The sequence below is a fragment of the Lagopus leucura genome, unplaced genomic scaffold (genome assembly GCF_019238085.1).
Source record: "Lagopus leucura isolate 7727_CA_CO unplaced genomic scaffold, USGS_WTPT01 Super-Scaffold_100054, whole genome shotgun sequence".
Taxonomy (NCBI): Eukaryota; Metazoa; Chordata; class Aves; order Galliformes; family Phasianidae; genus Lagopus; species Lagopus leucura.
In genome coordinates this window covers 884,236-906,232 of record NW_024962300.1, presented here as the reverse complement: position 1 = coordinate 906,232, position 21,997 = coordinate 884,236, and the positions used below count along the sequence as shown (strand labels likewise).

At 58.3% G+C, this 21,997-nt stretch overlaps 3 protein-coding genes across 6 annotated transcripts in view; 2 read left to right on the top strand and 1 right to left on the bottom strand.

Annotated features, from left to right (window-relative positions):
* Positions 1-263: 263 nt before the first annotated feature.
* LDHD (lactate dehydrogenase D) lies at positions 264-4,339 on the top strand. Its single transcript, XM_042886063.1, has 10 exons — positions 264-359; positions 438-550; positions 624-765; positions 837-978; positions 2,113-2,538; positions 3,207-3,335; positions 3,473-3,600; positions 3,681-3,771; positions 3,841-3,952; positions 4,027-4,339. The coding sequence occupies exons 1-10, from the start codon at positions 264-266 to the stop codon at positions 4,190-4,192; spliced, it is 1,545 nt and encodes a 514-aa protein (XP_042741997.1). The 3' UTR covers positions 4,193-4,339.
* On the bottom strand, positions 4,323-16,666 carry ZNRF1 (zinc and ring finger 1). The gene is made up of 5 exons (XM_042886064.1): positions 16,249-16,666; positions 6,288-6,383; positions 5,851-5,956; positions 5,673-5,763; positions 4,323-5,558 (listed from the first exon to the last, which is right to left on the bottom strand). The coding sequence occupies exons 1-4, from the start codon at positions 16,664-16,666 to the stop codon at positions 5,706-5,708; spliced, it is 678 nt and encodes a 225-aa protein (XP_042741998.1). The 3' UTR covers positions 4,323-5,558; positions 5,673-5,705.
* Positions 16,667-17,476: 810 nt separating this feature from the next.
* WDR59 (WD repeat domain 59) overlaps positions 17,477-21,997 on the top strand; it is a 48,339-nt gene continuing 43,818 nt past the window's right edge. For all 4 annotated transcript variants that reach the window (XM_042886045.1, XM_042886044.1, XM_042886047.1 and 1 more), the window contains exons 1-2: positions 17,477-17,552; positions 21,285-21,334. In XM_042886045.1, coding sequence (XP_042741979.1) covers positions 17,499-17,552; positions 21,285-21,334 — 104 coding nt within the window. In that variant the 5' untranslated portion in view covers positions 17,477-17,498. The remainder of the gene's footprint in view (positions 17,553-21,284; positions 21,335-21,997) is intronic.

Below are 21,997 nucleotides of genomic sequence, written 5' to 3'. Positions count from 1 at the left end.
GATGTGGGGCTTCTGCCGGCTGGGTGTGGGAACACCAGGTTGGGCATAGGGACAACTGTGTGAGAGGAGACGGTGGGCTGTGCTTATTGTGCGGACAGCTGGCTGCAATGGTGTGGGGCCCACCAGGAGAGGTGTGCTGCTCTCTGACCCCAACACGCAGAGCAGGTCCGTGTGGCTGCGGTCAGATAACGCCGTGCAGGCCTCCGTTCAGTGCCTGGAGCCACCTTAACGCTGGGCGGGAGGGGACTGGGGAGCACGGAGCCATGCGCAGCCCCGGGCACGGCTCCAGGCCCAACATGGCCTTGCGGCACACGCTGCGGCTGGCGGGGGCCGTGGGGCAGCGCGGGTGCTGCAGCCAGGTGGGGTGGGATGGGGGCTGCGAGGGGTCCCCTCGCACGCTGATCCTGACCACGTGCTGACCAGACCCCCTCCCACAGCGCCCGCTGCCCCCTGGCCTGCTGCAGGCTCTGCGCTCCGTGGCTGGGGACCCCAACATCTCGGTGGCGGAGGCGGTGCGGCAGCAGCACGGGCACGATGAGTCCATGCACAGGTGGGGCTGGGGGCAGCGCCGTGGGGCCGTGCTGTACCTCGGGGCCAGCGATGAGAGCTGTGCCCCACACCAGGTGCGCACCCCCTGATGCCGTGGTGTGGCCTCGAGACGTGGAGCAGCTACAGGAGATGGTGGCCATCTGCTACCAGCACCGTGTGCCCATGGTGCCCTTTGGCACCGGCACTGGCCTGGAGGGCGGTGTCAACGCCGTGCAGGTACGCAGCCCCCAGCCCCCCCCAACACCCCCACCGCCCGCTGCTGCCCGTGCCATGCTGTGCTGTGCCAGGGCGGCGTCTGCTTCGACTTGAGCCGCATGGTCGCCATCTCGGAGCTGAGCGTCGAGGACTTCTCGGTGGCAGTGGAGCCCGGCGTCACCCGCAAGGCTCTCAATGCCCATCTGCGCGGCACTGGGCTCTGGTTCCCCGTCGGTACTGGGGGTGCTGGGCAGCGTGGGGTGACACTCGGGGCTGGATTGAGGGGTCCAGGGTGCTGGAAGCATTGGGAATGCTGGGAACAATGGGATGGCGGGGGATGTGGGGAGAACTTGGGGCGCTGCAGTTGTCCACGTGGCCGAGGGTGCAGGGAGCGCTGGGTACATTGGGATGCCAGAGCTTCCCCACGGGGACTGTGGTGCTGGGAGCACTGGGAGGGCTGGGGGTGGATGCAGAGAACTTGGAGCACTTGGAGCACTGGGGTTGCCCGTGTGGGCAAGGGTGCTGGGGGTACTGGGGTGTCTGGGGAGAACCTGGTATACTGGGAGCATTGGGATATTCCATAGGGTCAAGGGTGATGGGAGCACTGGGGTGGCTGGGGAGATCTTGGGATACTGGGTGCATGGGCATTTTCCATGTAGCTAAGGGTACTGGGAGCACTGGGAAGCTATATCACAGGGACAAGAGCACTGGGAGCTGTGGGATGGTTGGGGAGATCTTGGAATATTAGGAGCATTGGGATATTCCATGGGTCCAAGGGTGCTGGGAGCACTGGGATGGCTGGGGAGATCTTGGAGTGCTGGGAGGACTGGAAGAACTGGGGTTGTCCATGTTGCCAGGGGTGCTGGGAGCACTGGGAGCAGTGGGATGGCTGGGGCCGCTGGGAAGAACTGGGAGCGCATAGAGAACTAGGAGCACTGGGGTTGCGTATGTAGCCAAAGGTGCTGCAAGCGCTGGGAGTGCTGGGATGGCTGGAGCTGCTTGGGGACTTTGTTTATTGTGGGCACACAGGGCCAGTATTGCTGGGAGCACTGGGAGGGCTGGGGCTGATGGGGAGCACCGGGGTTTCCCAAATGGCCAAGGGTGCTGGGAGCACAGGGGTGGATGGAGGTGCCCATGGGGCCAGCGATACCACGAGACAAGGTGTGCTGGCAGGGCTGGGCTGCTAGGGATGCTGGGGGTGCCCGCAGAGCTGGGTGCTGTGGGGAATGCTTGGTGCAATAGAGGCATGGGGTGGGGGTGCCCAAGGGTGGGGGTGGCGGGGTCCCAGGTGTTCCCGGCCCCAGGGGTGTCATGCGCTGGTGGTGCTGCCGACCCCTGGGCACATCGGGTCCCCCGGCTCTACCGCAGACCCCGGGGCGGACGCCTCGCTGTGCGGCATGGCAGCCACAGGTGCCTCGGGCACCAACGCCGTGCGCTACGGCACCATGCGGCCCAATGTGCTCAACCTGCGCGTGGTGCTGCCGGATGGCAGCCTGCTGCACACCGCCGGGCCCGGGCGCAGCGCCAGGTATGGGGTGATGGAATGGGGCCACGGGCCGGGGTGCCCGGCACCCGCTTACCTCTCCCTGCACAGGAAGAGCGCGGCTGGCTACGACCTGACTTCCCTGTTTGTGGGATCCGAGGGCACCCTGGGCTTCCTGACACAGGCGACTCTGCGCCTGCACCCCCTGCCTGAGGCTGTGCTCTCCGCTGTCTGCACCTTCCCCAGCGTGCGGGATGCTGTGGGCTGCACCGTGCAGGTGCTGCAGGCGGCTGTGCCTGTGGCGCGCATTGGTGGGTGCTGCTGGGAGGGTGGGGGTGGGATGGAGACAGAATGGGATGGGATGGGGACGGGAGGGGGATGATAACAGGGATGGGGATGGGGAGACCTGATAGCGGTCTTTCAGTATCTAAAGGGGTTGTAAGAAAGAAGGGGACAAAGACTTGAGTGGGGAGTGTTGTGATAGGACAAGGGGAAATGGCTGCTAACTAAGAGGGGAGATTCAGATTGGAGCTGAGAAAGAAGTTGTTCGCGCTCAGGGCGGTGGGGCACAGGCTGCACACAGAGCTGGTGCTGCCCCATCCCTGCACACAGCCAAGGTCAGGGAACTGAGTGCTGATGGAGCTGTGGGTGTCCCTGCTCAGTGCAGGGAGTGCGAGCAGAGAGGGCCTTTAAAGTTCCTTCATACACAAAATATTCTATGATTCTATGCACTGAGGATAGGCACGGGACTGGGAGATGGTGAGGGATGGGGACATAGGTGAGATTTGCTGGACAAGGAGATAGCAAGGATGCAAATGGGAAAGGAGTAGGATGAGGATGGTTACACTGACAGGAACGGGATGGGGATAGTACACGGATGGGAAGGAGTGTGGAGATGGGATGGGGATGAAGATAGGGAGGGACTGGGGATGGGAATGGGACAACCTCAGCAGCGTCCCCAGCTGCCTCCTCCCCGCAGAGCTCCTGGACGAGGTGATGGCGGGCGCCTGCAGCCGCTACAGTCGGCTGGAGCTTCCGGAGGTGGCCATGCTCTTCCTGGAGCTGCATGGCTCCCAGCGCGGCCTGGCTGAGCAGCAGCAGCAGGCGGGTAGGGACGGAGATGGGGAAGGGGGGGAACTGGGCTTGGGGAGGGCTGCCCGTGGTGGGGACACAGTGGGGTCCTGGGTGCAGGATGGTGACTGGCAGCTGCTGTGATCACTCTGTCACTGTCTCCCACCACCGCAGAGGAGCTGGTGCAGCTGCATGGTGGCTCTGTCCTGTCCTGGGCGCAGGCGCCGGAGGAGCGTGAGCAGCTCTGGGCTGCACGGCACAGCGCCTGGTTCGCAGCCCTGGCCCTGCGGCCCGGCTGCCAGGTGAGGTCTGGCAATGTGTCCCCTCTTTGTCCCCATCCCTGAGCCCGTTCCCGGCACCACATCCAGCCGTGCCCCCCCAGGGCTACTCCACCGACGTCTGTGTGCCCATCTCCCGCCTGCCCGACGTCGTGCTGGAGACCCAGCGGGACCTGTGGGACTCCGGCCTCACTGGTGAGCACCACCGCCACCACCGCCTGCTGCGCGCCGTGCCCCAAGCCCCGCTCACCCCGTCACCCACAGGCCCCATGGTGGGACATGTGGGCGATGGGAATTTCCACTGCATCCTCGTCTTCCGTGCTGACGACCCGGATGAGGCGCAGCGCGTGCACGACTTCACCGAGCGCTTGGGCAGGTAGGGCTGCAGCACCGGGTGGGCAGGGGGCTCCTGGGATGGCGCCACAATGACAGCTGTGTCCCCGTCCCCAGGCGCGCGCTGGCTGCGGGCGGCACCTGCACCGGGGAGCACGGCGTGGGGCTGGGCAAGCGGGCGCTGCTGCGCGAGGAGCGGGGTGCCGTGGGGCTGGCGGCCATGCGGCGCATCAAGGACGCGCTGGACCCCCTCCATCTGATGAACCCCGGCAAGGTGCTGTGAGCGCCCCGACCCGCAGCAAGGCACAGCGCATCCACCCGTCCTCCTGCTTTTTGGGGATCTGGGGGGGGGGGGGGCTCCGGTACCCCCCTCAGAGGTCCTCCGCTTCACCAAGAACGCCAGTGAAATAAAATAACAGTGAATATTTTATTGAACATTATTTTAATACCATATCAAAACACCTTGACTAATGAAGGAAGCTCCCCCAAGCTCTGAACTCGTTTCCCCCCCCCCATTTTTTTTTTAATATATAAATACAGAAACGTTTCCCGCGGGGGCACGGCCACCGGCAGGGGAGGTCTCACCAACAACAACGCGCCCGCCGCGCCAGGAGGGGACGGGGATGGGGGCACGGCCATAAAACAGGGGGTCCTCACCTGCCGGCCGCTGGCGGGGCCCAAGGAGGACCCCCAGGTCCCCTCCTCGAAGGGTTCGATGGGAGGGAGGGAGGTTTTGGCAACGGCGGGGGGGCGGGGATGCTGCGGCTGTCCAGTCTCTGAGTGGTTATAGCTGAGTTAAAGAGTGACCAGTCTGTAAACATCACCGGGGCAGGGAAGCTCAAATCGAAGAACACGCCAGTCAACACGAAGCTTCATTTAATAATAATTTTTTTTTTTTCTCGGTTTTGTCGGTTTTCTCCTTTTTTTGTTGTTGTTGTTGTTTTTGTTTCTTTTTTTTTTTTTTTTTGTTCCTTTTTTTTTTTTCCTTTTTTCTCATTGTAAACACTTGAAAGACAGACCCCGCTATGGGGCAGAGCGGCAGCCCCGCTCCCGGCGTGGGGCAGAGTCCCCATCACACGCTGCCGGGGCCGGGCTGGAGATCTCCAAAAGGGAGAACGGGAGAGAGGAGGAAATTCCCGTGTAGTCAGTGCAAAAACCGAGCGGAGCCCGCGGGCGCCAGGCGAGCCGGTGAGAAGTGCCGCGTGCTCCGTTTGGCCGCTTCCCCGGCAGCACCGCTCCGCGCGGGGACAAAAGCCAAACATCATGGCAGCGTCGGGCCGAGGACGGCGGCTCCCTCGGTGCTGGATCCCTCCTCGTGGCTGCAGGGAGAGCGGGTCGCTTTGCTCTTCTCACACTGTCTCTCCCGGATGTTCCAAGGTTTGCTGTTGCGGTTAGTTGGTTGGTTGGTTGGTTTTTTCCTAATGTTTAAATTAAAAAAAAAAAAAAAAAGACGGAAAATAAAAATAAGAAAATAAAAAAATTCGCCGTTGTCCCGAGTGGGTTCAAGTTTCTGGTTGGTTGGTTTTTGTTTTTTGTTTTTTGTATTTTTTTTTGAGTTTTTGTCCTCTGTGAGGAATTGAACGTCAGCCCAAAAGTCCAGGCGGGGCAGGAGGGACGGGGAGAGGAGGTACAGCAGGTAGCAAGGTGCCCTGCGGAGAGATGAGGCCACATCAGTACAGCGAGCGCAGCCCCACGGCCGGCTCACACCCGCACCCCTGCTCAGCCCTTCTCACCCCCTGCTCCCCACCCCTCTGTGGGCTCACCTTAGAGAGAAGTCAGCAAGCACGCCCAGCAGGTCAATCAGAAGGATGCTCTGGGCAAGATCTGTTCACTTCAAACCAGGAATCTATACAGCTGGAGAGAAGACAGCGGGTCAGCTTCGGTGCCGAGTGCAGGGCTGCCCCTGCCTCCCGGCCACCACGGCTCCCTGTGCCCACGTACCTTTTGTGATAAATGCAGAGGCAGGGCAGCCTGGCTATCGTGTCCCCCTGCAGCAGCTCCTCCAGGCAGATCACACACTCGCCGGCATCCTTGGTCAGCACGTCGTCTGGAGGGGAGAAGAGAGCACTGGTGACACAGGGGCTTTGCGTCCCTGCCTGGGGCAAGGCTCAGCCCCACATTCCCCACTAAGCTGGGCTTCAGCCCACCTTCCCTCACCCCTGCTGGGCAGGATAGCAGGACGGCACGGCCCCGCCGGGCACGGCTCACTGTGGTGAGCAGCGTAGGGCTGTGCTACGAAGGGTCCCAAGGAAAAGCGGTGGACACGGTGAGCAGCTGGAGCGCAGCCCTCTTGGCACGCTGCAGCCCCAGCCTGCACCTCCTGCCCGCTCACGGCGTCCCCATGCTGGCAGGACACCGTGCCCACCCCAAGCCCTTACCGTTGTAGGAGAGGCGAGGTTTGCTCAGACACATGATAAAGTGCATTTCCATCTCGTCAGAAGCCACAGATTTGGAGCAAATGGGGCACTTGAAACCTGGAAGGAAAGCAGAGGGAAGAGCTCCTGAGCCAGGAGGGAGGAAGGAGAGCCCAACCGCATATCAGGGAGCACGGAGGGTCCCCCACCTGCATGGTGCCACTGCCCCCACGCTGCGCCTGCCGGCTGCACGCTCATCCTGCGCTGGGTGCTCTGCAGAGCCAGCACAGGCACAGCCACCCAGCCAGCGTGCCACTCGTCCCCCAGCCCTGCGCAGAGGGCAGGGGAGCCAGCCAGGGTGCAGCACACGTGGCCCCAGCTGCTCCCAGGCATTAAAGGGCGAGGATCACGCAGCACCCGGGGACGTGTCTCCCCCCCACGACAGCCAGCTCTGTCCACCCAGGAAGCGCCTGCAGCCATTCCACATCCCCAAGGCCCACAACACCATCCTGAGTTCCGCCGGGTCCTCTGGGCTCTGGTTTCAATGACAGCGTGGCTCACCCCTCTCCCCCATCCCTCTCTAAGCCCACTCCAATGCTGTCCCCTTTCTCTGCTCACCAAGACCACGGTTCTGCATCCTTCCAGCTCCTCAGAGGCACCTCTTAACACAAAGACCCAGCTCAGCACCCCATTGGCACTCTGCCTTACGGCACACACACGCTGCTGTGAGCAACACGGCTGTGATTGGGAGCAGAACCCCAACAGAGCTGCAGGTGCCCGGGGCTCCTGCACTCCGTGTTCAGCCCTGAGTTTGAGCAGATGTAGCCCAAGGCGTGCAGCCATCGCCGTGGGTTTGCACCAGAATGCCGAGCAATCCCTGCCTGCAGAGATGGCGAGGGTAACATAAGGACCCGGCTTCTAAAAGCAGATCAGGTTTGACTGCAGTGCCGCTTAAGAGCTTTTTTCATATATATGCAAAGCCTGTACAGGAAAGAAAGGGAGCGTACACAAATGAGGACAAGCTGAGTTCCTGTTTGCCACCGAGCGGATGGGGCTGGGGGGTTTTGGGGTTCTTGGAACGGAGGGAGCTCAGAGGGGCAGAGAATGCCTCACACTCGAGCACTCGGTAGCGGCAGAGGGAGCCATGGACTGCACCCCCTTCCCCACAGGATCCCAGGCCAGAGCCGGATGGGCCGCAGCCAGGAGCCCATCGCAATCTGCCGTCTCATCGTCAGCCTAAATTTACCCCTGACCAATTCATACCTCGTGGCAGCAGCACCCATTGGCTTAAATAGCATTTTTTCCTCTCCTGAGTGTTTACCATGCTGGTGTATTTATAGTGAGGGCTCAGATAGCCTCCCAGCCCGCTCCCTGTGTGGGATGCGCTCCCGTCCCCGGCTGAACCGGGCACCGCCAGCCCCGTCCCTCCTGCACCAGCCCCATTGTCAGCCGTGACGTCCCCGGGCGGCTCCGCTCAGCGACTCCTGAACTGGAGCGAGCTGCCAGGAAGGGCCGCATCCCCGTTAGACCTCATTTTCTCCAGCGCTGGCACAGGCACCGGCAAAGCTGCGGTCCCCCCTTTTTGTTCCATGCTTGATGTGCTATTTTCAACGGCTGCCCCAGATCCAGCAGCACCCTCTGAGACACGCGAGGAGGGCAAAGAGAGGCATGCAGCCCTCCCACTGTGACCCCACCGCAAGGACACGGGGTGCTGCACAAATTTAGGGCATAAACCCCAGGGAGAGGCCCCTGAGCAGCACTGGGCTGGGCCAAGGACATTCCTAGCTCTACGTTTTATGATATGGGGAGAAAAACAACACAAAAAGCATCATGAAAAGGCATGAATCCCCCCCGCCTGGAGCAGAGCAAGGAGCACGATGAGGCTGCAGGGGGGGGGCTGCGCTGCACCCCAGCTGTCGGCACAAATGCTCGGCATGGTGAGAGCAGCTGGCAGAGGCGATGCTCTCGGGGGTCCCTGAGGTGGACAGCTGGCCCCAAACGTGGGCGAGGGGCATCACGAGGGGCCAAGCTGCAGACACAGTGACCTGCAGGGCAAGGGCTTCATGCCACTTCCAGGTGACATTTTGGGAAGCAGGTGGATGGAGCCATTGGGGACATTTCTGCGTGGGTCGCCATGCTGGAGCATCCGCCTGCATTCCAGATGCTGAGATGGATGCTGGGGCTCAGAGCCGGCCCCCGTGCAGGGCTGTGCTATTTACTGCTTTCCCCAAAACCCTCGTTAATCCATCCTGCCGGAGCCACCAGCTCGAGCAACACAGGAGATGACGTTTAGGCAGCTGCTCATGGAAAATTCAGCTCCCTCCCTCCCTCCTTCTCCTCCTCCTGCAGCCCTTCCCGTCCTCCTCCCACACACCTCAAAAAAGAGCAGGGGAAGGGCTCAGCTATTCCTCCCACCGGGAGGCTCAGGGGAGGCCCCTATGATGCAGGATGGGCTGTCAGCACCAACCCTGCCATGGGATCCCCCTGCACCCCATCAGCATGGGGTCTGAGGACAAGGCATCCTGCAGGAGGCTTTGAGGAAGACAAGGGCTTTCCAGGGCTGCGAGGCACGCGTTGCCAGGTGACCTCATCCCTCCAATGGCTCGCTCTAGAAACCATGAGCAAGCAGCACTCGTGGCCCTCCAGGGGCTGGTGCCCTCAGAGTATTTTTAGGAAGGTTACATGGTTAATTTTAGAGAGCCAGGCAGAGCAGAGCTGGGAACCTCTGAAGCCTCCAGCAGGTCCTAAAAGCACTGAAAGAGCCCCATGGTTAACACTGACAGTGCCAAAAGCACCACCACATCATCCGAGAGCTCTGGGAGGGCAAAGGCACATTTTCAATCAAAGTGAGCTGCCCTGCATCAGGTGAGGATGTGGCCAGGCAGGAGAAACAAGAGAACTATTGGGTCCCACTGGAGATGTGACACCCCACTGGCCTCCGGCCTACAGGCTGCCTCCAGCCACAGCTTCCCAAGTGACACGGGAACAGCCAAAGAACTGAAAAGCACCCTTGGTTCAGCTCCTGCCTAACGAGCGAATGCCAAAACTGCTCTGATAGGCAGCTAAAGAAGCCTCTGATTCAGTGCCCACCCAGCACAGCCCCGCAGGACATGGGGTGCTGTGTGCCCACACTGCCATGGTGGTGTGGGTGGCAGCATGGGGTGCACGTGAGCAGGGGCACGTAGGCAGGAAGGAGCCGAGCACTCTGGCCTTGTTCCTAGGGGCCACGCAGGCATCCTTCCTCCTGATTCATGGCCACGGGGAGGTGCAGAAAGCCAGAAAGGCAGGGCCAGGGTGGGAAGGAAGCATCCCACCTTCCTGGGGGGTGGAGGAGGGGCACACAGCAGAGATGCTGGGTGGCAGTGCACACAGAAGCCCTTCTGTGGCCGCAGTCAGACCTGCCGAACATCAGCCCTGATGTCACAGGTGGTGTCTCCCTCCTGCACCGCACGCTGTGCTCCCTCCAGCGTGGGCTTGGAACCACAGCCTGCAGTCCCCCTGCCTCCCAGTCAGCTCTATGCTACCGCAGGAACACCCCCAGTGCTGGGAACAGGCTGCCTAAGGAATAGCACACAGCTAATTTTAGCATTCCCCAGAACAGCAACGCGAAGCAGAGGAGTCCTGCATCCAAAGGCCAGCTTGAGAGACTGCTTTTTGCCTCCAGAATATTTCACATGTGAAGGAGATGGGCTGCCTGTGAGCACCACCAGCAAGGCATCACCTTGGGAGGCAACGATGGGCTCAAGCTGCCATGCAGCACCCAGGACACCACTTCTGTACCCCACAGAATGCTCCCCACAGCACCCGAGGCAGAAGGGCAGCTCCACCTCCCTCCAGACGGGAATTTAAGCCACGCAGATAAGGACAGCCTTCCCTCATCCTCCCCAGCTACAGCTGTACAGAGACTTGCAATGGATGGTCTGAATGCTGGATCTCATTCCACTGCAACACTTCCAACAAAACGCAACTCCATCACCAGCAAAGCCAGGCTCCCAAATGAATTACTCCATCACCACAAGAGATGCAGGTTTTCCCTCAATAGCCTTCTCCAAAAACCCACCCCCAAAGCCCTACTGTATCAGACTCCAATGCAATTCTCCAGGCTTAAGCCCACAGAGCTGCCAGAAGCACACAGCCACGGGGCACATGGGACTTCCTGGCTGCCTCCCAGCCCCCAGGCATCAAACCTGAGCCCCCAGAGAGCTGCTCCCTGCTCCCCACCACCCATGGGGCCCAAAACTCATCCAAACCAACCCTGGGCACACGGTTGCTACCAGCTTAGTGCTTGGGATCGCATGGGAGGAGGTACCAGACCCCAGGGAGAGGGGAAGGCTGGAGGCACAGGCAGAAGCCTTTACAAATCCCCCACTGCTGCGTTCCTCCTTGTGTCTTGCAGGCAGCTGGGCCTCTAAAAATACCACTGTTGTCACGTCGGCCTTCCTGCCAGGGATGGAAACGGCGCTGAGCCGCTTCGGTTCAATTCCTCATGCTGTGGTGCCTTGGCAGGGCTTGGCCCAGTCCCACTGCTCTGCCTGGTAGGGGACAGCCCCTCTGTCACCAGCACGGCCTCAGCAAGCTGGACGGGAAGCTCAGCCCTCGGAAATTCCTGCTAAAATCAGCAGAAGGGTCAATCTTTCCACTGCTCCTCTGCGAGGCCGCCGTGCAGAGCACGTGGTCTCACTCCTCCGCTGCGAGCGAGAGGCCCACAGCTGCGGGAGCAGCCTGGAACACCCCCTCTGGTCCCAATCCACAGCCACCCCAACAGCACCAGGGGCAGGAAGGGAAGGAGCAGAGAGCCAGCCCCAAGCCCCAGCCCCTGCTGAAGCCTCAGCAGCCGACAGAACCTCTCAAACGTTCTCCTGACCCAGTGCTGAAATGCAGCGAAAGGAACGCTCCCCTCCCTGCAGGCAGGAAACACGGGTGGCTGGGCTCTGCCCACGGAAACGCTGTGCAGCAGCACGAGGAGAGGCCCCAGGCACAGAGCTTCCTGCAGCTGCGGCTCCACGGGGCTTCTGCAGCGCTCAGGGCCTCCTCGGGTGCTGCCTGCAGCAGGAACATTCGCTGCTGTGAATCGCTCATCGGTTCTCACAGATTTCTATTTTTGAGAGAATCAGGAGGACGCCCGGTTGCATTCGTTCCACAAGGGTTCCAGCTCACCTGGGCTTTCAGCAGCAGCAGGGTGAGATGCTGCAGGCACCCAGCAGCAGTGGGTGCCCCGGCACAGGGAGCTCACTGATGAGCTGTGCCGCCTGATTTGGCACACGGCAGATTACCTTGGAAAGGAAAATGCTCGTTTTTTGCTTTTTTTTTTTTTAATTATTATTCAAACAACCTCTCCCCAGATAATTTTTTTCCAGCATTTAATAGCATCCTCCCGTGATTCTCAAAGCCCTGCTGGCCGGCTGCCAGTCCCCAGGCCCACTCCTCTACCAAAGATGTCCACGTTAATCGATCGGCAGATGACGGAGGGGAACCCTAACAGTGCATTAATAACTAAGAGAAGCCTTTACAGTTGTTTGCTGGAACAAACATGTCAGCAAAACAAACGAGTATGGGATAAAGTTACGTCACAGGCCAGGAAGACAATCCTGGCTGGAAGTGGGTCAGCCTGAGAGCACGAGAGCATCGCTCCTGCATCTCTGGAGCATACACACAGAAGAGGGAGGGCAAGCAGCTCTCCTGCTCTGATTTACACGCAGGGTTAGAGGGAATGAGCCCAGCCAAGCCTGCTAGCAGCATGGTAAGCAGTGCCCAGGCACAGCAGCCAGGGGACTCTGCAGGGCTCGTGCTGTGGAGCTGGGGGATAACAACCGCTGCCGGCTGCTCACGCACTACGCCAACACTGACACACTTATCTTCATCTCCAGGCTGCTAGCGTGCATAAAAGCCATGCCTCAATTTCCTGCCTTCTGGTATTCCGGGTTTCTTTCCTCCAGCAGAGCTGTCCCATCCCCAGCTCTCTCCTGCTGAATACTGCTGGCCTGGGGGGCTGTCGGGACCGCTCCTGCACTGCTTCCCACACAGACAGCAGCACCAAAGCAATAGGAAGACAGTCTGAGGAGCACCTCCTCTGGAAATTTCCACTGGCAAAACCAGGTTTGCCACAGCAGGTTTCTGCAGATGTGAAGGGCAGCCTGCACGGTGCTCGCTTCTTGAGGAGATGGTGGCAGGAAAGCTGTAGCTGAGCATGGCCTCCCTCCAGCAGCTTGCTGATGAGCGAGTTAGAATACAGCTTTCCTTTTTTGGTGTACAGAGATCCTGAGCTAGGGTAGTTAAGCACTGGCGAGACAATCAGCATGGACACACCAGAGGTGTGCCACTTGCCAGGGCATCCATCCATCCATCTTCAGCTCTTCCTCTAGCAAGTCCTTTCCCCAGGGCTGGATCCAATGCTTCTTTCCTCTTTGATCCACAGCTGCAGGCCTGCCTGGCAAAGGATGCAGAGCAGCTGGAAGGCAACACCCTACTGAGCAGAGGAGACTCACCCCCTTTTTGCTCCCAGCATCCAGGACAAACAGCTTACTTTGTTGGTGTGCTAGCCCTGATTGCACTGCACAGAAGGATGAGCCAGGCACTTCTCTGGGCTTGCTGGCTGACAGGGAGATATGGATTTGCTGGAGCTTCCAACACTCAAGGGCTTTGGGCGATGAGAGGGATTTCCAGATAAACTTTAAGCTACTTACAGCCTCTGCAAACTCCCTGAGATCCTCTGATGAAGATGAGTAACAAGAGCATACTAAGAGAACCACATAACCCAAGAGACATGTGGTGTTGAGCCACACGTCTCATTTTTCTGCATTCTTCCTCCCAGTGTGGGCTTCGCTAAGGTCTCACCATCACAAAGCTGCAGGGGCAGGGTGGTCAGGAACCAAGAGAGAGCTCCAAAGTTGCACAAGCTGTTTTGTCATCTTATAACAGTGCAAGGCACAAAACCCCACGCAGATGCAGAAACCCCAGAGCAGTTTCAGGTCGAACTGGAGCAGCTCACTTGAATGGTAGACACCCAGGGAGGTGCAGTCTCCACAGAGAGGGGGACAGAGGGACACAGACCCAGCAGCACAGATAAAGAGAACAAGGAGGTGCCAAGCCCACCCATGCATCCACTATTGCAGGCACTGTGCCACAGCAACAGCCCCTTGCTCCCCCCGAGGCTTCTCATTGTCCTGCTGAGATCCAAAGGGTGTGCTTTCCCCAAACTGCTGGAACAACAAGCCCAAGAGAGAGCCCTCCCCATGTGCTGACACAGGCAGCACCCAGGTCTGCAGCCCTGCTACCCCCTCCCTGTGCAAAGGCAGGAGGCCAGGAGCCTCCCTCCAGACCCACACTGTGCAATGGGCTGCACTGACGCTCCCCAGGCACGTATCCTCCTGCTTCAGCCTGCCGTGCCCATGGGTCTCCTCATCCCCACCCTCAAGACATCCTTTGGACTGAGCAGAGAGAGTCACGCGCAGCAACATCAAAGCTCCTCTCCATTTACCAGCACGCTGCTGCTTAAGCATTTTCTGGGGCTGATGGAGTGGAGCAGGTCGATGGAAGAAAGGAAGGAGCGCGTGCTGCCAGCCTGCCCTGCTGCAATCATGGAAGGTTTGCTGGCATTCCTGCTATCCTAAGCTGGCCTCCTTCCCCTCTCTTTACAGTCTCCAGATTAACCTCTTACACTGAGCAGAAGAGTACAGAAGCTTCATAAGCTCCAACAAGTTTTCCAAACGGTTGTTAAGCATCCTTTTGCAAATAATTAGCAAAAGGGAAGAGACACCACCAGGAGAGGCTTTGGCACAGACCGAACAGCTCTCACTGCCACCTGTGCACACTTCAGTGCAGCTCAAACACTCTCAGAGGGCCCCAAAAGAGGCACCAGAGAGACCCACGGCTCTCACAGCAGCTCCCACCGCCGGCACTGTGATTCTCCAAGGGTGGTGGGCTCCATCATTGCACCAATCCACATCAGGGCTGCAAACAGCTCACTCCATTTTGCAGTCGGCTTATTTTTACCATCAGCTTTTTGCCTCTTGGCACTGTAGTTTGAGGAGTACCACTGAAATGTCACAGGCTGTGAGCAACCACCTCTACACAAAGCTCAGCGACGAGGCATTCCTGCGGTGCAACCTCCATACAGGAGCACCAGGCTCACCCAAAAGCTTGGCTGGAGGGAGCAGAGCCCCTCTCCTCACTCAGAAAGCCCAAAGGATGCTGCACAGCAGAACAAGGTCACAGAAGCAGAAAGTTTGCAGGAGCGCTCAAGGCTTGAGACCCCTGCTGTCAGCTTCTCTGGATCAACAGTGCCTGGGGCATCCTGCTCTGCACAGCTTTGCGAAAGGCAGTCCCCAGAGCCTGGACAAGGGGAAAAAGCCCAAGATGGATGTAGGAAAACAGGCCCCATGAGCCTTGCTTGGCAGTTTGCTCTCATCCACTAGTTCAGCTTCAAGCCTTCCTGAAAATGAGGCACTGTCCCAAGACATATTATGAAATTCCCAGACCACGTCATGTGTCGAGAACACATGAAAAGGCAGTAAAGAGACCGGGTGGAAGAGAAATCCCACACTGTTCCAGGAAATGCAAGGAGACATCCCTGAAATGACTTCCCTCCAGTCAGGAGGGAGGGGAGGACCTCCCTCCTTGCTCCCTGTGCCCAGCCAGAACTGGGTCAGTGACACAGCCCTGCTCACACACAGCTCTTCCCAGGCACAGGGACACCCACCACCGTCCAAGCCCTGGGAGTGAGTGGGGGGCAATCCCACCCCTCCCTCAGCCTCACACGTTTCCTGTGGGATCACCCATCTGGCTCCCCAGCCCCACGAGGCAGGCAGTTCCTCCTCTGCCAGCTGGCTGGAACAAGGAAGCCCGCTCCAGCCTCTCCCTGGCCCTTTACCAGGTGAAAAAAAAAAAAGGAGAAAAATTCCTACGTCTCATTTTGGAGTGCCTTTTCCCAGTACCTGAGGCATGAGAACTGCTGTCCCTCCCTGACACTCCTGCACACAGTTCCAAAAGCAGCATGAGGAGCTCTAGCCAGTCTTCAAGACCCAGGGCTCAAGCCCCAGCATCCTCACACAAACCTCCTCTGCTTCCCCCTTCAAGTCCTGGGAGGATGGCACATCCCTAGGGCCAGAACATCTCCCCTGCAGTAAGCCTCCTCCTCCCACCACTCATTCCTGCCTTGACCTTGACACAACCGCACAGTGCCAACCCCAATCCCAGGAGCAGAGGGGGAATCATTTAGGGTTGAGCAAAGCAGGGAAGCTCTCCTTCCCACGTTCTTTACTGGGCAGAAGGGCCACAAGTGGGGAAGCTGGGGGCAACCAGGCACTGGGGAGAGTGAGGAAAAAGGTTCAAAGGAAACTGGGAGAAAGCTGGAGTTGGGGGGAGTGAGGGGAAGGGGCCAGGGGAAAACGTGGGGAAGGGGAGACAAGGGGAGAACCAGGGGAGGGGACCAGGAGAAAATGGAGACAGCTGAGGCTTTGGGGAACCAGAAGATGGGGGGAGACGTGGGAAAGGGGCCAGGAGAAACTGGGGAAAGCTGGGGGAAATCAGGGGAAGGAGAAAGGGGAAAATGGGGGAAACCAGAGCTGGGTGAAGCAAGAAGGAGGAAACCGGGGTTAGCAGGAAGCGGGGGAAGCCAAGGCTAGGGGGAACTGGGGTGGGGGCAAGCTGGGGAGAATTGGTGAAAGGGGGGGGAACTGGGAGAAATCAGGGGATAGGGCTAGGGGAAAATGGGGGAAGCTGGGATGAAGAGAAGCAGCAGATGGAGGGAGAGAGGGGAAGTGGAGAATAAGTGGAAGCCAGAGCTGTAGGGATCCAGGGGAACGGGGGGAACCGAGGCTGTGGGAAGACAGAGAAAATTGGGGCTAGTAGGAAATGGGGGAAGCCAGAACCAGGGGGATCCGGGGCAGGTGGGAACCTGCATTAAGGGGCCGAGCGACATCAGGGAAAGGAGGAACTGGGAAGAACCGAGGGTTGGCAGGAATGGGGCCGGGGCTCCGGCACTCACCGCTGTGCGAGCTGAACCAGCGCGGCGCGATGTGCAGGGGCAGCGCATCGGCCAGCGAGGCCCGGGCGCCCAGGTAGAGCATCCCGTCTCTATGGTGACCGCCTCCCGTCTCCTGGTAACCGTTGCCATGGGCGTACGTGGAGTCGGTCCCCGGTCCTCCGCCGCTCGGGGCCCGCTCGGCCTCCCCCGCCGCGCGGCCGTACAGCCCGAAGGGAACGGCTCCGGCGGCCGCGGGGTCCATGCCCATGCCGGCCACCGAGCTGACGGAGCGGCTGCGCAGCCCCATGGCGCCGCCGCCGCCCGCCCGGTAATGGCCGAAGGGGGGCGGCCCCCCCGGCGGCGGCACGGCGCTGTCATCCGTCGACACCCCCGGGAAAGGGCCCCGCGAGCGGGCGGCCGTGCTCTGCTTGCCCCCCATGGGCAGCGCGGGGCCGGAGGGAGCCGAGCCGCAGCCCCCCCCGCGGGGAACGGGGCCGCGCCGGGCGGCGAGAGGCGGCGGAAGGAAGCGGGGGAAGGGATGGGGAGGGGAGGGGGGTGGGGGTGGGGGGGCGAGGGGAGCTACGGGCGAAAACCCACCCCCGCCCCGGGCATCCTCCCCCCGCCGGGCCCGCCGTAGACCGCCGAAGCCGGGGGGGGCCGAGAAGAAGGGCGGGGGGCTCCCTCGTGCCGGGCGATCAGCTGCGGCCCATGGGGGCGGCGGGCGGACCCCTCCCGCGGGGCTCAGCGGCTGCGGGGCTGCGCGCTGCGCCGGGCCCAGCCTCGCTGCCGGCCGCCGCCTGGCTGCTGGGCGCCGCGCCGGAGACAATGGAGGCCGGCAGCACGCATGCTCCCGCCCCCCCCCCCCCCCCCCCCCCCCCCGGCCCGCCGCCCTTAACCCCTGCGCTGCTGCCGGCCGGCGCGGGGACGCGGCGGCAGCTGCCGACACCGTCGCTCCCGCACGGGGCCGCGAAGTCCCGCACGGCCTCCCCCTCGCGCGGCAAGAAGGCCCGGCCGCTTCGGGCGGTGCGGCTCCGCGCCCCGCCGGCCCCGCGCACGCCGCCGAGCGAGTCCCGGTGTGCGCGCGGAACCCCGACCGCCTCCCTGCGGCGCCGGGCCGGGGGCTGCGCGAGGAGAGGGGCGCTGAATGACTACAAATCCCAGCGGCTCCCGCGCCGGGTGGGCGCGCGCGGCGCGCATGCGCCTCCCGCGGGTCCCGCCTCATTTCCCGCCCCGCCGAGGCCGGCGTCGGGGCGTTGCTGGGGCGGCCTAAGATGGCGGCGCGCTGGAGCAGCGAGAATGTGGTGGTGGAGTTCCGCGACGCCCAGGTCGGGCCCTGAGGAGCAGCGCGAGCTCCCGCCCCGCCGGGCCCCAGGGCTGTGCCGTGCGGTCTGTGCCTGGCGGCTGGGGCCGGGCCGAAGGGCTGCGGGCGCGGGGTTGCTAAGGAGGGCCCGCTACGGGCTGCTCGCTGTGCCCCCCTCTGAGAGCGCAGTGCGGGGCTGCGAGCCGGGCTGTAGGGATAGTGAACCGCCTCGTGGGTTTGGGGTGTGTCTGTCGTCGGTTCGGTTCGTGCGGAAGCGCATTAATCCGTGAGGCGCTTTATTGCCAGTATTGATTCTGAACGTGTCCGTTTTTTCTAGCTCTGCTCCGGGCCTTACTGCAGGCGTTCCCACTTCCTGCACCCCTCTCCCTGTTCCTCCTCTGAGAGCATCGCAGATCCTTTGCTGGCTGCAATAGAGTCGCTGGGTGTAGGGAGGTCAGCAGGAATAGCAGGTTAGGGTTGAAATAGCAGAGAGGCCAGCTCTGGCTTTGTGTTTGCAGGCTGTAGCAGCGCTCCCTTCAGGCTCTGCTTGTGTGCTCTCTTAGAAACCGCTCTGTGGGAAAGCATTTTGTTGTGGCAGTGCCCTTTCTCTCACAGAGCTGAGCCTGGTGGGTGAGCTCAAGAAACCCAGAAAACAATCAGTCTGCAGTCATCTTCTGTTCTTACTCACGTCCCAGATCAGTGCCAGTTCTGTGCTCACCGTTCCCAGCCAGGCCCTTACATCCTGCACGTTGTACCCAGTCTACCTTCTGTAAGCCAACAGAGCTTGTCAGCTCTGCACCGAAAAGCCTGACATTGCTTTTGTTTTCCTTTTGGATGAAATGTGTAAAGCTGTCCTGTCTGTTGGTGAGGATTTGCTTTCAGGAAGCTGAGATATGAAGGTACTTACCCTCAAAGAGGGGATTCAGATTACATCTGGCTTCGGAGATACATGCCTCATGGTTTGGTTGCTTGTTCATAATGACTTGCATGTGGGAGGGGAGTGGGGAAGAACAGGTGTTTGAACCCTCTGCAGCAGTTGGTTGCAGTCTTGCTGTGCTGCTGGTGCATACTTTAGTGATAGGACAAGGGGGAATGGTTTTAAACTGAGACAGGGGAGTTTTAGGTTGGATATCAGGAGGAATTTTTTTAGCCAGAGGGCAGTGAGGCACTGGCACAGGTTGCCTAAGGAGGCTGTGGATGCCCCATCCCTGCAGGCATTCAAGGCCAGGCTGGATGTGGCTCTGGGCAGCCTGGGCTGCTGGTTGGTGACCTGCACACAGCAGGGAGTTGGAATCAGATGAGCGCTGTGGGTCTTTTCAACCCAGGTCATTCTATGATTAGCAGGGAGGCTAACTGCTGGTATTTTGGTCACTTTGGTTTACTCTGGCATGATCTTTCTGACCTGCCTATGCTCTCATGTGAAACCAGAGAGCTGCAGTGTCCAGGGCTGCTCAGCTGCTGGTTTCAGGATGAACTTATCTATGTATTTGGGTTTGAGCTTTTTTTTTTTTTTTTTTTTTTTCCCCCTCTGAAGCCTGAGCTTGAGAAATTGAAACACCTCAGCTGTTACCTTCCGTACAGACCCTGAGCTCTGCCTGGTGACCATGCTGTCTCCAACATCCCTACCACGAAACAGGCACAACACCAAAGAGTCAAAGATGTGACATGTCTGCAAGAAGTGACCTTTATTTTCCATGCCAGAGTGTTGTGTGAAAGCTGCAGCACCCAACCAGCAACACTTTTTGCTGAAAATGGTAGGGTAGCTTGGGGCCAGCGTTGGCTACAGGTGACATCTCTGAAATTCTGAGATGCTGCTTGCACTGTGGGCTCAGAGGTGGTTTTCAGATGTGCTTATTCAGAGAGCTGCTACTCATAAACTATAATTCTAGCTAGTCCAATTTTGTTTTAGGATAAAGCAACAGTTTCAGGTTGGTTTGTTCCATTTCAACTTTCCCTCTCTGGGAAGTTGTGCTGCGAAGTCTGACATGTCAATATGCAAAGCACATCAAATGTGTCTGACAGCTGCCTTATTTTTCTTTTTTCCCCTGTTGCTTGGATAAGAGACTGTAATGTTGTAGGGAAGATCTTGCCATAAAATGATTTTATTTGTGACCCAAATAGTAGCAACCTGACACATGAAGGTTTTTACTTCATTCTAATTAGTCATTACGTCTTACGATGTTTGGAGCCTGAAAAAAACAGTTTAGCAACGTTCATTATTAAAAACTATTTGTAAGGATTTATGAGATTCTGGTGCCAACAGTAGAGAAATAAACTTGTATACAAAGCCATCATTCACTTTAAATTGACTGGTGTTATTCCAGTTTGGGGAAAGATGGCCAAATCTGTGTGAAATATGGCAGCTGATGGGCACTTCATGACGGGAGAGAGCTCTGTTCCAGTAGTGGGTTCAGTGATCCTCATTCTGATTCATCACAAGAAAAATACACAACATCTGGGAAAACTTCCTTGTCCTGTGTGATTATTTTTTTAAAAATAAATTTAATAACCCACGTTGTTGTTTCGCAAGGGAAATCTAGGAAGCTGGAATTACCTGGTTACCATCTAGAGAGTTAGAAACTGCCTGCTCATTTAGAGTCTCAGTTAAAACTGAGGAATGAGGATGAGGAAAACCCTGCTGGAAAACTAGATTTGCTTCCTACGAAGGCGACGGAGGTAGTGAAACTTGTCTGGTGGGGTGCAGGTACAGCTCTGCTCTCCAGTGAAGAACAGCCCCACGGTGCAGCTGTCTCTCCCTCAGCTGAGGCACTTGCAAGTGATGCAGCCTTCCACCTGTGCTGGGCTGGCAGTTTGCAGAACGGTTGGATAAACCAGGTTTTATGATGGTTAATCCTCTGGCAGCTGTGATCGCAATGGAGCGGGGCTGCCTTATTGCCTGACTTCAGTGCTGTTTGTAAGCACAGCTGTGGGACATCCCAAAGTCTGGCTGAATCTGTGCTCAGTGGACTTGGCAGAGCCACCAACGGCAGCTTAGAACTTAGAACTACACTTAGAACTGCTTTGAAGGCATATCTGTGTTTATGGGGCAAGCTGCACGGCTTTTCAAGTCACATTTTCCTTTATTCTGTTGGCAAGTAAACGAGCTCATCTCCATCATCCAGTTCCATTCTGAACAGAGGGGGGTGATGGCGTTCAAACAGTTGTTTTGTGGTGGTTGGGTTTTGTTGTTGTTGTTTTTTTCTCGTGGTGCTTAAGTTCTCTCTCAGCCTCCTACACACAAGTAAATTCTGATGCCTCTCAGCCATCCCTTGTTTGGAGACCAGCCACACGCAAATGGCTGCACTTTTATCTCCCTGTACATATGTAATTAAATCTGGCCCTGCGACAGGAGAGAGACTGAGAAAGCCCCTGAGCAGGAGCAGAGGTTGATTAATAAGGATTATGTGAGATTGCTGATGCCTTTCAATCAGCAGTGATTGCTAGAGCAGTCGGAATGAAATGAGTTCCTGAAATGGTGTTTGCCACGTCTTGTCTTCTATTTGCTCTAAAAAAGCATATTTTCTCTGTCTGTCCTGCATCCCCACATCAACTGTTGCATCCTGTCACCCATCCGTGATCCTTTAAGGGCTGTTACTTCTGCCACCCCGGAGATATACCAGTTTTGACTCTTAGAGCAGTTTATGCCTTGAAGATAAGCTTGCAGGTTTTCCCGAGCTCCTCCCCAAAGCTGTGTGTTTGACTAAGAAGCCGACCTGACAGGTGTAATTTAGTCTTGTTCTCTGTTTGTCTTTAACAGGCGACTGCTATGTCAGTGGACTGCCTGGGACAGCATGCAGTGCTCTCAGGGTGAGTGTGACAATCCCCATTGGAAATGTGTGACAGTCACTTCCACAAGCCAAATCAGCAACCTTCGGGCTGACCCTCAGCTGAAGGGCTGATAAATTGTTTTGGAAAGGGGCAGCCGAATTCTGTTCAAGGAGCTTCACAAAGAGGATTCTGGGGAACATTTCCAGTGGGACGTGGTTTACAGACATGAGCAACAACAAAATCAAATGCTGCTATGGCTTTATTGATGTATGCTTTCCCAAATCTTCTGTGGGAGGTGAAGCGTCAGAAAGCACTGTTTGGGTTCTGTTTGAAATAAATACTGTCATTTGCTTAAGATGAAATTTGCCCCAAAGACCCCCATAGTGCGCTTAGTGAGAGGAGCCAAGCTCCTCTCTGTCACTGACCTGTTACTTTAATGGATTCAGTGCAGGGTGATGCTTGTGAGGAGCCAAACACCCCCTGCCTTAGTTTTCTCAGGCTTATTTTCTACCCTCTGCTTTCCCGTTTCTCTTTACGTAATTCTCTGTTGTTGCCTCCATCCATGAGGTATTAGCAGAGCTGATGTGACAGTAATGTATTCCTGCATGCTAGTCTCTTTGCCTTATGTCTCTCTACCTTTGATAAATCAGCTGTAGGACTTGCAATGGGATTCAAGGGGGACACCAAGGGACTGCGTGTGTT